Source organism: Primulina eburnea, chromosome 3 (assembly GCF_022965805.1).
Source record: "Primulina eburnea isolate SZY01 chromosome 3, ASM2296580v1, whole genome shotgun sequence".
Classification (NCBI taxonomy): domain Eukaryota; kingdom Viridiplantae; phylum Streptophyta; class Magnoliopsida; order Lamiales; family Gesneriaceae; genus Primulina; species Primulina eburnea.
The window spans coordinates 51,956,434-51,972,192 of record NC_133103.1 but is presented as its reverse complement, the minus strand read 5'-3'; the positions used below and the strand labels follow the sequence as shown (position 1 = coordinate 51,972,192).

The following is a 15,759-nucleotide window of genomic DNA, read 5'->3' as shown; positions in this document are numbered from 1 at the left end:
AACTATCACACCTCTTCGGTCTCCCTTTTCGTAAAGGAAGATGCAACAGTATTCTGAGTTCCAACCCCATTTGACTGCAACAGGCTTGCCACCAAAAAACAGATGCCATCCAGTATATAGGAACACGGGAATTTAAGATTTTCATATTAATTTACTACATCAGTCATAGACGTAACCTGCAGAGGGGAAATCAAATAGAGACCGCGTAGTTTTAGAATAATCAAATGGTGTCACCAAATTGCTTGCATTGAAATGACAGAGACGACAAAAAGAGCACAATACCAAATCCAATATATGCCGGCTGAGAATGCATAAAAAGTTTTCTAAAACCTACTCAAATACGAAACAGAAATAAATTACTTGTGTGCATGATAGCTATAAAGCAAATGCCAAGAAAAACATGGAACGTAAAGGTATGACCGTATGAGACTAAGATACGTGTGGGTCGTTCTCTTTTCCCTAAGATTGAACATGATTTCCCACGTCGACAATGATAAAATTGGGAAAAAACTTGAAATGATTGACAGGAAATTCAATTTCTGATTCACTAAAGAAACGGAAGACCCAGTTGTCTGAATACAGTCAAAACCTAACCTATCTACATCAATAGACCCGCCGTTCATATCCAACTCCACATCCAAAATCAATTATTTTCTGTTATTTAGCGGCAACGGATCATGAATGGAGTGGGCGTCTGATAAATCGGGGAAGTCTGGCTTTGCTTGAGAATTCCTTCTGCACTCTGAACATCTTTCATACAGTTTTGGAAGGGCTTTCAGAAGCCTCTCAGAAGATTGAACAATTCCAAAATAAAATCCAGAACTTGCAATATTTTTCTCTTGGCAATTGCTAAGAAAAGGCGAGCTAGTGAAACTTTTAAAATAAATCGCAGTCGAGTCAATGTTATTAATTATGGAGCTCCACTCCAAACATCCTGACAAACCATCATTGTAATATTTACGATTCACCCAGTTTAGAAAAGAAACGAGGAATTTCTCTGATCCTGAGAGTGAAAGAAAAAATGTGAAACACTGTGAGAATACAACAGAATATTGAAAACCATATCCATAAAAATTTATAGTTGTTCGAGAAAAATGAAGGAAATAATAAAATATGCAAACAAGTGCTAAAGAGAAACGTGTCAATAAATTTATCACAAAAACATTATATTTGACGAAACAAATGACTAAGATCAGATTGAAACAAAAAGCCTATAAATTGTTAGTGAAAGCAAAAAAATAATGGAATGAATAAAATTGGCATCCCCAATCAAGTGATTGAGAAAATATGGACCTTCTAATCAAACCAGAACAAGAGTGCGATGGGTAACCATGCAGGCAATGAACAATGTCACGCCGTCATGTGCAGGTTTGTCTCAAGCCCCAATTACGTGGAGCTTATTAAAAGTTTACAGAGGAGCATACAACACGGTTCAAAAGAGTTTAAGTGAAGTCATGGGACATATAAAAGGATTACTGCCGCAACAGAGAATGGGAAGGATCAATGAAAGTGAAGATTGACCTTGTTGAATACGAGCAGAACATGAAATTAGCTAAGAGAGTGCATGTGTAGATAACTTCTGAGAGGCATTTTGTCAATTTCTACTTCTTTTATGCATTCAAGAACGTGATTTTCCATTTCACGAAGCAGCTGATCTCATAGATTCAGTGGCAATCGTACATTTTGGCAGTAATTGGACAAATTCACCAACAAATTTATAATAACTGACAGTGCAAATCTATCAGTTATTAAAATTTCAAAAGTAGCAAAAAATAGAAGTATGTGACACCTTTGGACCAGAATCAATGTCAATCTTCGCAAGAACTTCAACTGAGCATTCCAAAAAATCACTTGGACTTTCCTCTATCTACCAGACATCGGATACAACCTTTTAAGATAAGTCATTATACGTGAGATCAAAAGGTTTATAAGGATGGATTTGCAAGAATAATACCTTGGCCAATTCCTCCACAGGCTCAAGCATAGAGCAACGGCAGAAGTCCTGAAGCGTCATAAGAAGAGGGGTAGAACCAGTAGAAAGGGCATATGCAGCTGCCGGCAGCAGCACAACGAACCGCTCATTCAGTGTTGTGAATTCCTATGTAATTAGGAGGTCAATCAAATATTCTAAATAATGTCAACATCCTGCACCACCTATACATGTATAAAAGAAAAACAAAGAAGTAAAGAGATACAAAAAAGGATGTAGTACTAGGTATTAGAAAATTGATGGATTCATCATATTCTCTCAATCTATACGTTGATGGGATTCATTTCTTATGCAGATAGATTGGAATTTTCACAGAGAATCATTTGAAGATTGTAAAAAAATTCCTTGGTTATTAAAAGTTATGATCAATCTCATCAAATCACTTCAAAATATCAAAGCCACTGTACCTAGTTTGGAATGTACCTTCAAGTTAAGTATAGCTAAAACAGCTGGTAACACATTCTGCCGAAGATACAAAAAATCTTGCAGATCACCTTGCAGCAAGAAAACGAATACTTTTAAGTTACAATCTGGATCCTTCCAATAAATTGAAACACGTGAAACACCCTTTTAAAATGTAATCCATTCAAATTGAATTCAAAAGCTAAAATAAAGAAAAGCTGTTAAGATGAAGGAAAATCTTTTTTCGATCCCAAGAATTTCATTCCTACTAACAAATTTGCAGGCTTAGATACATGACGAAGAATTACTAACACTGTCATCCAATATGACATATAGCAACGGGAAACAAGCACAAAATAACAAGCTTTGCATCTCAGGGAAAGACGCAAAAATCAAATACACCATTTTATTCGCAGTTTATGATAATGGGATGGCAACCCTTTCCTTTCCACCTACTAAAGCACCAATCAATTATTACCAAGTCTATAAACATGGCCATAAATATTAGAGGAAGAAATTCCAGATTCCAAAACTACAAATTTGGAACCGCAACAAGATGCCTACCTGTATGCTTCTCATGGTCATCATACTCTTGACTATATCAACTGTAGAGTAAGCACCATTTAGATATTTTCCAACCACCATAACAGCTTTGAAATAACAAAAGAAATCAAAAGAAAGATACAACCTGAACTTTAATAGCCATGTTTCAACACAGTTGAGTCATTCTGTTTTGAGTTGTTGATGAGAAAAGACCCTCATATATGTTTCTACACAGCAGAGTTGTTATGTTTCGGGTTGGTTATAAGAGAAGAAACTAAGAGAGAAATATCAAATACACGAGTCTGAAAAGCACTCTTGCAGTTATTAAAGGAATACAAAAATGAGAAATATAATGGGTTCTTACCAACGAGGTTCTCCTGGAGAAGTAGCATGAGATGAAACACAAAGCAGACCTGAAGTATATTTCCCAACATCAGGACATTGGATAGAATCATCGGAAAAGAATTACGACAGCTAAACGAAAATTATACTCTTGCATTCTGAACTCTGAATCAAAGATTAACATTGATATTCCGAGAGAACATACAGCAAGTTACTTTAACATAATCACACACGGCACACCAATAAAATATGGTGGGAAACTAATCTCAAAAACAAATTTTTTGTAGGGGATCCATACACAAAAATTTCAAGCCAGTGAATTGAATAATGGTTGTGCAAGGGTTTTATTTTCACCTAAACTACTCTTAACTAGAATTTTCCCCTTAAAACAAAAGTTTGCATGATAACACGAATATCTTATCACATAAAAGCATTCTAAAACTTGACCCCGGAAGAAAGGAAGTATTCAACTATATTGCATTTCGTGCATCAGCCATCTCATGATAAGACTAGAAAAATCTACTTCTTTACAACCCCACAATTTTCATTCTTATTTTAAAAAAAGTCAGTGAGAAACACTTCCTCTGAAACATAAGCGAAAATCAAATCGTTATTCGTTTATCACTCAAACATACTATAAAATAACTCCACATACCATGGTATTCTAATGGCGACAATGGAATCTAAACCTTACAAGTTTCGTAATTATAAAATAAAAATTGCTATTGTTCATAAGGATGTAGTTGATGGTAACTGCATAATTTAAATCTTTATGAATGTATAGTAACTTAAATGTCAACAAACAAATACTACATTGCTGCCAGAAAGAAAAAAAGGCAACATCCATATAAGACCAACAATTCCGTCCTAATGTTTACTCTAAACTGCACTTCACTAATTATAGAATTTAAGTGCTTGATAATACATAAAAAAAACAACTGATGGTTTAAACATTAAAGACTCAACTCTTTGAAACAGAATCACTGAACCAACAATTCTAATAATTCGATTAGATTGAGGTAAGCTGTAAGCAACAATTGTCACCAACTAATTCTACCCAAGATATTAATGAAGAAAAAAATAAAAAAGGCAATAGAAAAAAATATGAGAAAACCATCGAAGATATCATGGAAATCAAATAACTATTTAAGGTGTTCAGAATTATCAGACCATCACGGAGGAGATCAAATGGATATATAAGGTGATTATTCCGTAAAATATTTACCTAGCAATATTAAAAGCAAAATAAAATGAAAATTTAAAAAAGTAGCATATAGGAAGGCCGATAGTAAGGCTTCCATAATTCCATGTCACACAAGATATTAGGAGTTGCAATTTATTTTGAAAGGTGTATGCACTTAATACACTAGTCTGCCTAGTTGTCCTCTCTTACTCAGCTTAAGAGACAGCATATGATTAATATTTGGTTAGTGCTGATATAATATAACCAATGGTCACATTTAAGATATATATTAAGGTGAATTAAATTCTAACAAGAATTATGAAATATGCCTTTGGCTTGACATGATATATTCTATGTTAGAATAATTCAGTTTTTATAAACTGGAGTGGCTGACGCATCTAATAAACAGACCTTTAGGGTTGTTTTTCATTGGACTCCAGTCCTACATCCTTTAAATTTGTAGTTTCATCCCAATGGCGAGAAATATCGACATCAGAATTCTAGATTGAACATGTTCTCTTTTTCACGTCGAATGATTGTCCCGATATTTCCGGATAGAGATGAACTTCAAATCCTTGTGAGTTATTATTTCTCAACCAATTATAACTCTATAGCTACAAATAGTGGGTATTGTACACAAACTTTAAAATGTATGCTAATGTATGCCAATTTTACACCAATTATTATGCATTCAAATATTCTCCCGTTTCATATTTTCTCTTGGGCATCGGAGGATTTTTGCCGAAATATGGCTGGTGACCCTAAAGCATCTTTTTGCATGACATATTTTAGTGGCAACCTAAGTCATATATTCTTCGTTGGACCCAAATAGCGAACACTTTACCATCTCAAGAGAAATTAATTTTACTAGAAATTAAAGTAGCTAGAGGTTTCCAAAAAAGCTGAACGAACCATCCCATAGTACCACGGGTCATATTCAAGAGAGTAAACGAACAAAAATATATATAACATGTATCTCTCCGGAACAAAGAAAGAATATCAGACAAGTATTAAGTGGATTTTAGGGTAAAGATGAGATCGACAATGTCATACAACGAAAGATTTATACTCTAAAGCAACATGAACGACAAAAAGTTTGCAAAGGTGAATCACTCACGTTGGAAGTGTGCGTTTAAATAGCGGAAGATCCCATATCTCGAGAGAAACAAGATATGAATCTTTTGTATCCTAGGTAAATGCCAAGCAAAGAAGTTATTATACTGAAATCATGGAGAAGCAAGCATTTTACTAGCAAAGAAACAATCAAATCAAAATAAGAGAAGCAAACAGTTATCTATAATCTTACGCTCGACGTTATGCTACAAAGCAGCATAAAAGCAGCCTCCACCTGCAAAGACGAGAGCACAACTAACCCTGTAATACTGAATTTAGAGCTTGAAAATTTGATTTCAGAATTGTATAAATACTTGAACATCCAATCAAAATTACAAATAGAAGAACATTATACAATATGGAAACATGAAGAAACTGGTGTTAAGACATCGTTAAGCTATCCTTAACCTTCAATTTAGGGGTCACCCATAACAAAAGTGAGGTAGCTTTTTTTCTCTCCTAACTTAAGTGCATAATCAATGCCATATTAAAAACACATTCATTTTAAACACGCATTTATCAAAATGAGATTGAGATTTCGTGAGAGGGAATCTAACTGTACCTACTTTTTCCTACAATATGAAATGCTAAGTAGATGAATTGTACTTAACAATTCCCCATAAGAGGAAAGGAAGCATTTCAAAGATCTATCTACACCATGCCTTGATGGGAATTTTACACAAATGGATGCTTACAATTGAGGTGAGATTGCAAAATGTTGGCAAACTCCGCATAAGGCAGTTCCATATCACATGCCAACCTTTGCCAACCTACAGAATTTTTACAAAAATAAAACAAAATATGCACAAGGATTAAAAGAAAAAAGAATATCAAGCAGGTCCCTGCATTAGACATCCTACAAACGCGATACCTCATATAATGGTCCAGAAAGTTCATGGAGTTTATTTTCATTATCCTTAGAAAGCCCCAGATGCCACACAAAAAAAAAATTAATCAGTGCCATTTTTCTTCAAAAAAGACGTTGATAGAAAGAGGCAGAAAAAATTTATTAATAAGAAAGGAAAGGGAGAGAAGTAGGAAGGTAAGATGTTCGCAATAATTGATGAGCAACAATCCAGTCCATCCACAATATATGATTGCTATTGGCCATGATAAAGAAAAGTGAACAAAGAAACCTAGACTGCATCCTTCCCCACATATTATACAAGCAAAGCTTGCATTAAAAACGATCCTTCTTAATTAGCATATGACTATGACAAGTCCAAGGAACAAAATTATTCCAAGAAACCAGGAGGACACACCGAATAAAACTATATCTTTTCCTCCATACATATAATGTGATATACCTCATTCAAGGGAAATGCTAGCTTCTTCGATGATTTCTCATTTGGAGCAGCAAAAAGCATCGATAAAGAAAGTCTAAGCAGACTCCTTCAAATAAAATAAAAAACTCGTGAGAAGAATCTTACGAAGACTCATTCAAATGAAATACAAAATTGGTCAGAAGTTAAAATGAATAACAAAGAGTGCTGACACGAGATTAAACTTAGGGTTCCATGCTGGATTACAAATAATGTGGAGTTTAAAATGTTTTCGCTGTCAAATTTGTTTACGGATTGGAGTCTCATATGGCGTTAATATGATTCCAGTTCTTACTTTGTTATGTGATGACCTCTGGTCTCCTTTTTGTAATTAAAATCTTTTATTAAAATAATATTGTTTCTTATCAGATGTGAACAAATTTGGAAATTATTGAAAACTATTGTGTCGGATTTTCCATTGAATGTGTGATCTATGAACAAGGAAAAAATCCACCAGCCCAAAGGATACTGTTAAGTATTGAGATATTTGATGTTTATATTTTTTATCTAAGCAAAAGAACAAGTTCTGTTGAAACCTACCACAGCCATTAGCCCTCCACGACTCTCTTTTATCAGGACAACCACATGGTCCCTCCGGGCTCGTTTTTCAGTAACTGGGCTTTTATATGTAATAGCGCACACCTGGAAAGTGAACATTGCGTTGTAACCTTTAACCATAAATATGGAAAACTGTTTTTCTCAAGATTGAAATAAAGAGGAATACTTCAAGTCATATCAAATACATGGAAGCAACTAAAAAGATCTCAAACTATTTCAAAAAGTAAAAGAATTAGAAATCAAATTTTGATATTTACTTATGTTCTCTCAGTTTATTTACTTATGTTCTCTCAGTTGTCCTTCCCTCTCATTATGTTTTAAAAATTTTGCATCATATCACAGCTGAAAAGCCTTCAACAGTTTTATACCGTATTTATTTCTGCTCAATATGATATAAGTGGATTCTACATATTGATGTCCAAAATTCTATTAAGCCCTTTTAGTTCATTTAAAAGCTTAAATTCATGTTAATTGTTGAATCAAAAAGGGGTCAGAACTCAATTTTTCATTTGATAGAATCTCACTTGGTATCGTCAATATTGAAATCAATTTGTAATTTGATTGAAGTTGTTTACTCCACCATTAATATCCCAAGATATCCTCTTACGAGCATGAAGTGGTGACAATTATATAAAATCAAGAAGAAAAAAAATTAAGTTGTGGCACGTCGTTTATGGCGACAACACTTATGACCAGACTTTTCACTTTTTTCTGTTGTTTTTCCCATCTTCCTATTATTCAAAATTTAACGGAGTAAGCTGCTACAATTTTAGCAACAATGGAAGATAAAATAAGGTTGAAAAGAACCACCAGAAGATAAAACCGAGCCCATAACCAATGAAATACAAAAGAGCCATATCGTGGCTGGTAAGCACACAACCACAAATATGTAATGGACTATCAACTTTAAAAGGCACGACAATTAAGTAGCTGCAATAAGTACCCGGCAAAAAAAAAGGCCAGCAAGCTCCGCCACCTTGAACTGTGAGCTTGTCATAATCCCACATTTTTCACCCCTAGTTGAGTCACTCAAAATAAAAATAATAATAATAATAAATAAATAAAATACAAACAAGAACAGAGAAGTAGCATTTCATAAACCCACCAAAAATTAAGCACGTTGTAATTCTAACCAGGGTGAATTGGTGCTGGAAGTACTCATTTGATCAAGCTCCTTGCTCATCACATCCAAAAGTTCTAGTAAAATAGAACCGTCATCCACACCTCTAGTTAAACTTACTTGCGATTTTGCATAGCAAATAAGAGAATCCTACTGAAAGATAAGGAGAAATTTGAAGGCTGCGTCAACCCCTTTAGTGCAACATTTCAAAAAGATACTAATAACTAGATACAAAAGCAAAGGACTCCTTCACTTCAGCGCCATCTAGATTGTCTTCTTTTTCACTAAATTTAAGTGATGAAATGTTGGTGGTAATTCAACACAAGACCTTTCGAAGTGAGGAGGATAATGTTTTTACACATGATTGACAAGATGAAATGAGAACAGACCTTTACGGCAAGTTAAAGCCGGCCGACAAGCAACATCACTCTTGGAAGACTCTCTAAGATAAAGTCACAGATAGTTGCATACATCAAAATTCATTCAAATTAAAAAGGTATCTAAGATATTCACCACAAGAAATTCTGCGAACAAACACAACATTATCAGATTGCTTTCATGTTCCATATGAGACAAAAACTTCAAACACTAACCTGAACACCCATCATCCTGGGCTCGTTGCACAATAATCCGAACAGTCTTCCCAAAAATTGACTTCGGTAATCTCTTCTTGCTGGATGAGATCTTGGAAGATGCACGTTGCATTAAAATTTTGACAAGAAAAGGCCAAGTCTCAGATGCACAAAAAAGTAGTAAGCAACTGCACACCATCAATTCATCCAAAACAATAAAAATAAAACGAAATCTTTCAGATGGTTAAACATAGATGGTTATATATGCTTACAATGTGGAACTTCGTTAGGCTTAAGCACTGAAGTTTTATCAGACAAATATCTACAGAATCCAATGGATCTATCGGTTTCTAACCATGTATTCAACAACTTAACCCCTTCCTGTATTCATAAACCAAAAGATAAAAAACATTAATACACTACATGAGCAAAATATTATCCACGAAAAAATTATCTCAGAATATTAATCACTTGTAGAATTGAAGAGGCGGATATGAAATTACCTAAACTTAATTACAGAAAAAGCCAATTATAAGTATTTCCAATAATTCTCGCAAAAGATTCGAAGTTCATAACGCATGTAGCGAATGAGACTCCCTGTTTGAATAATTTAAAATCAAATAAAAGAAAGTAAATTACCTTTATGTTTATCTGACTGGCCCATTTCAGGGGGAAAATAAATTAATAAAACAAGGTAATGACAAACATCAAAAACTATCATCATGTACCCGCCAAACTTCACAAAATAATACAAAGAAAATGAATAAAAGTTTCCTTCATTTTTAAATAGATACAAAAGGAATGGCAATGAGCTCTATATATTGTTCAATGCCTATTAAACAATAGGACTCAATGCCATCCTAAGATAAGAAATATGAATCGGAAATGTTTCAGCAAAACAAACGAACTGTGTGAAAGTATACAAGTATGAATTCTACTTATTGCTCGATCCTATTAAACAAAATCATTGAAAATTATGTAAAAAGATGATTTCATATACAAGAAACTCAACTCGTTACCCTCCAAGAAACTATATCTTCTTGATTACTTCTCGAGCTTTGTCCTTGTCGGATGATAGCTTGGAGACGATCTCTTGAATATCTCTGGAAGTGAGTTTCAAGGACATTTTTAGCGTATCCAATATCACTCCTTCGGAGTAGAGCGCTAGGGTTTCTTTAGAGAGAAAAGGCGGGAGAATCAGGAGATGGATCGGGGAAGAAGAACCCCCTATTACGGGGTATTTGATAACTCCACAATGGGAGCGGAGGGGAGCGGGGCATAGTGTTTGTTTAAGCATCAAATTATTACAGTTGCAAACCATATCACACTGATTTCTTAGGCTCAATTATACAGAGTGAAATGAAGTTTTTGCATGTAAAGGAACAACTTACTGCAACGTGCAGAACAGATCGTCATAAGAATGCTCTAAAGTTTCAGCGTTAATAATTCTGCAATCGAGAACAAGCGAATTCCGGAAATCAAAATTTGACTGCGAACTCCAGAAAGGGCAAATGTGATATCAGAAGTATGAAAAACAGAAACATTAGAAACAAGTCTGAATGGCGGTATCACTTGAGTAAGGCAACTGATGAATTAACATTTGTACTGAAAAGCAAAAGGAAAAAGAGAACCTACAAAGCACATGACAAACCAACAAAGATAAGAGAATTGTGCCTCTGCAAGACCCTAACAAGAAAAAAAATAGTTCCCTACTGGTGCCAAAAGAATAAGTTTGAAATTAAGGCAAAAAGAAAAACAGACAACAGCTCTCCTCTCCCTCAACGAAGAGGTATAGATATTAACCAAATTAAAATATCAAGAAAATGTGAATGCATATCCAGCACACAGGAAGGAGACAAATAGACTACAGGAGCACAAATTTTTTGTCACCGGAGGATGAAATATAAACCAGTCAATAAAGCTACAGGTAACAGTCAAGATTTCACAATAAAATCAATAAGTGATCTTTACGGATGCGAGTAGAATAATTGCGGATGAGACAAACAATTGCAGCATGCCTGCCACGAATATTAGCTCGTTTTAACTCAAGATGGTGGATAATAAGTAGCAACATGAATGCAAATGTGAACAATAGATTCTCATTCTTTTGAACGTAAAAACAAATTTGGAATTATTGAAAAATATTGTGTCGGATATGCCATCGAATGTGTGATCCATGAACAAGGAAAAAACATGATATCACACCATCCACCAGCCATAAGGATACTGTTAAGTATTGAGATATTTGATGTTTATATTTTTTATCTACTCAAAAGAACAAGTTCTGTTGAAACCTACTGTGGCCATTTGCCCCCCATGACTCTCTCTTTTATCAGGACAACCACATGCTCCCTCCGAGCTCGTTTTTCAGTAACTGGGCTTTTATATGTATTAGCGCACACCTGGAAAGTGAACATTGCCTTGTAACCTTTGACCATAAATATGGAAATGTCCATTACCGTCTACACTGATTGATTTCTGGGTTATGATTGTTCATTGCGTCTTTTGGTCCTTATGGTTGGAGAGGAATAGAAGAATTTTTGAAGATGAAACCGACTCGATTGAACAAGTATGGGACAAAGTCAAATTCAGGATTGCAATATGGACGACGAGATTGAAAGAATTTAGTCATTTATGTATAAATGATTTAGTCCGAGATTGGAAGTTTGTAATGCCACGGCAATAGTGTCAAACTCGGTTCATTTAGGTTAAGTTAGTAAGGGAGTCAGCTCAACGAGGATTACTTATCCTCGTTTTATCGTTTTATTGTAACTAAAGCTTATTATTTTAATAAAATAGTTTTCTATCAAAAAAAATAAATAAATATGGAAAACTGTTTTTCTCAAGATTGAAATAAAGAGGAATGCTTCATGTCATACCAAATACATGGAAGCATCTCAAACTATTTCAAAAAGTAAAAGAATTAGAAATCAAATTTTGATTCATTAAAATCACACTTAATATTTACTTTTGTTCTCTCAGTTTATTCACTTATGTTCTCTCAGTTGTCCTTCCCTCTCACTATGTTTTAAAATGTTTGCATCATATCACAGCTGAAAAGTCTCAACAGTTTTATACCGTATTTATTTCTGCTCAATATGATATAAATGGAATTCTACATATTGAAGTACAAAATTCTATTAAGCCCTTTTGGTTCATTTAAAAGCTTAAATTCATGTTAATTGTTGAATCAAAAAGGGGTCAGAACTCAATTTTTCATTTGATAGAATCTCACTTGGTATTGTCAATATTGAAATCAATTTGTCATTTGATTGAAGTGGTTTACTCCACCATTAATATCCCAAGATATGCTCTTACGAGCATGAAGTGGTGACAATTATATAAAATCAAGAAGAAGAAAAATTAAGTTGTGGCACGTCGTTTATGGAGACAACACTTATGACCAGACTTTTCACTTTTTTTCTGTTGTTTTTCCCATCATCCTATTATTCAAAATTGAACAGAGTAAGCTAAAATAAGGTTGAAAATAACCACCAGAAGATAAAACCGAGCCCATAACCCAATGAAATACAAAAGATCCATATCGTGTCTGGTAAGCACACAACCACAAATATGTAATGGAGTATCAACTTTAAAAGGCACAACAATTAAGTTGCTGCAATAAGTACCTGGCAAAACACAAGGTCACCAAGCTCCGCCACCTTGAACTGTGAGCTTGTCATAATCCCACATTTTTCACCCCTAATTGAGTCACTCAAAATAATAATAATAATAATAATAATAATTAATAAATAAATAAAATACAAACAAGAGCAGAGAAGTAGCATTTCATAAACCCACCAAAAATTAAGCACGATGTAATTCTAACCAGGGTGAATTGGTGCTGGAGGTACTCATTTGATCAAGCTCCTTGCTCATCACATCCACAAGTTCTAGTAAAATAGAACCGTCATCCACACCTCTAGTTAAACTTACTTGCAATTTTGCATAGCAAATAAGAGAATCCTACTAATGAAGGACAAATTAGAAGTACTACAGACATTTAACTTTAAATTAAAACCATCAACTTAGTACCGCTCAAGACACATTTTAGACTTCGATCATGAGTAGCAAACCAGTACCGAAACACGAAATGATTTAATGCTTGATGAATTTCCAGGGATTTGCCACCTAAATTTGGTTCATCCTTTAACAAATATGTATTGATGCACTCCACAAGCTTGCAAGAAATTTTTCCCTCATCCCTAACATGCAAAAAGAACAAAATTATAAAGTTGACGATTATTGCAATAGAATAACTATAAGAAATCTGTGTGACGATTATTTGACCAAAATTATCTGTGCTCAGGCTTGTTTCCACCTTTTCCATGTACAGAAGTACAAGATCTGTCCATATAGAAAACCGATCTGCAGATGAAATTCACAGTCATATAGATAGTGTATTAGCCAAGTTACTGGAGGTACACTCACTGGAGTAAACTTGTTTCCGCATGTGAAACCGATAATATGTAACTTCCAAAAGATAGCGAAGGATAACACAATACTCAGATTGGAAACTTGGAACATCTTTGAGGACAATCCACACATGATTGAAAAGTGATTTAGCCACATGTAGAAGAAGATTTTTTTTTGCCTGAAAAACAGAAGAAATCAAATGAAACAGAAAAAACTACATCAATGATAAATCTTACATTGATGACCTACGACTACAATTCTTGATACAGAAACATGTGGATCCCCTCACCAATCTGCAGTTCTTAATAATCCTTCATTTTTAAATAGATACAAAAGGAATGGCAATGAGCTCTACATATTGTTCAATGCCTATTAAACAATAGGACTCAATGCCATCCTAAGATAAGAAATATGAATCGGAAATGTTTCAGCAAAACAAACGAACTGTGTGAAAGTATACAAGTATGAATTCTACTTATTGCTCGATCCTATTAAACAAAATCATTGAAAATTATGTAAAAAGATGATTTCATATACAAGAAACTCAACTCGTTACCCTCCAAGAAACTATATCTTCTTGATTACTTCTCGAGCTTTGTCCTTGTCGGATGATAGCTTGGAGACGATCTCTTGAATATCTCTGGAAGTGAGTTTCAAGGACATTTTTAGCGTATCCAATATCACTCCTTCGGAGTAGAGCGCTAGGGTTTCTTTAGAGAGAAAAGGCGGGAGAATCAGGAGATGGATCGGGGAAGAAGAACCCCCTATTACGGGGTATTTGATAACTCCACAATGGGAGCGGAGGGGAGCGGGGCCAATTCAGATATGGAAACCGACAAAACGCGTTTTATTTTCCCCGTTTTTAATTTATTTTACTAAAATAATTTTGTACAATGTTTTATATTTGAAATAACTTGATAAACTTATTAATTATAATTTAATATCTCAAAATGCAAAATTTTTATTTTTATATTTTACATATTTTTAAAAGTAACAATTATATAAATTTATTAAATTAACAAAACAAGAAGAAGAAAAAAACATGTCTCATTTAATTTGAGTAGGCTTCCGTCTGTTTTAAAGTTTTTATTACTATTTTTTATTTAAAAAACTCGATCTTCTTTCTTTCATTTTTTAATATTATATTCTTGCAGTTATGAAAGTCGATTGATTTTCTATTTGACTTGTGTTTAGTCTTGAGTTTGAGTTTTGGGGATTTTTTAAAAAATTAATATTAATGAAAAACTATTTAATAAAATATTGTAAAAATGATATGTTTGTAAAACAGTTCAATCCGTAGAAATTTGCATGTCACAGATTCCCTATTTGACTTGTGTTTAGTCTTGAGTTTGAGTTTTGGGGATTTTTTTAAAAATTAATATTAATGAAAAACTATTTAATAAAATATTGTAAAAATGATATGTTTGTAAAAACAGTTCAATCCGTAGAAATTTATAGCGGATTCTAAATACTTTTTAAAAGAAAAATTAAATAAATATTTAACTCGTGTTTACTCTTGAGTTTGAGTTTTAGGCTTTTTTAAAAAAATAATATTAATTAAAAAACTATTAGTAAAATATTGTAAAAATGATATGTTTGTAAATATATTGTAATCCGTAGAAATTTATAGTGGATTCTAAATTTTTTAAAAAAATGAAGAAAAAGAGTCTGTCACGGATTCTAGGGAATCCGTCACTCTTCCTCTTTAAATTGCGCGCATTTTCTCCTTTTCATCTGCCCAAAATGCTTCTTTTCTCCGGTTCATTCTCGCAAAATATTTCTTTCCTCCGATTCATTTGCGTAAAATTCTTCTTTTCTCCTTCGACCTTGTATTAATATTATTTGTTGATTTTGTCATCCATTCCATTCGAAGAGGTGTGAGGAGGTAATGTTTAATTTCGTTGATAATATTATAATTATATATTAAAAAGTAATATTTTGTTTTGTGTAAATTTCCATTAATGTTTGTCATTTATTTCAGATATTAACATTATCCGTTGATTGTATTATAAATTTCGTATAACCACGTTTGAGAAGGTAATTTAAGCGATTTTTTATTATTTTATTTGTATTATTTATATGGTATTAATGTATTTATAATTTTGTTCACTAGCATTATACGAATAAGTATGATTTTGTTAAATAGTATACTTTTTATATTAATCATGATATAAATATAATAATGTGGATATTAAAAA

General features: G+C 33.4%; 1 protein-coding gene across 1 annotated transcript; it reads right to left on the bottom strand.

The window, feature by feature from the left end:
- Window positions 1-11: 11 nt before the first annotated feature.
- Window positions 12-14,404, bottom strand: LOC140827877 (serine/threonine-protein kinase ATM-like). Its single transcript, XM_073190805.1, has 19 exons — window positions 14,111-14,404; window positions 13,577-13,739; window positions 13,467-13,492; window positions 13,181-13,350; window positions 12,975-13,038; window positions 12,775-12,847; window positions 11,444-11,547; window positions 10,537-10,593; window positions 6,881-6,965; window positions 6,445-6,489; window positions 6,269-6,343; window positions 5,767-5,808; window positions 3,300-3,348; window positions 2,414-2,484; window positions 1,955-2,098; window positions 1,790-1,863; window positions 439-1,003; window positions 283-330; window positions 12-176 (listed from the first exon to the last, which is right to left on the bottom strand). The coding sequence occupies exons 2-17, from the start codon at window positions 13,715-13,717 to the stop codon at window positions 958-960; spliced, it is 1,266 nt and encodes a 421-aa protein (XP_073046906.1). The 5' UTR covers window positions 13,718-13,739; window positions 14,111-14,404; the 3' UTR covers window positions 12-176; window positions 283-330; window positions 439-957.
- Window positions 14,405-15,759: the final 1,355 nt, after the last annotated feature.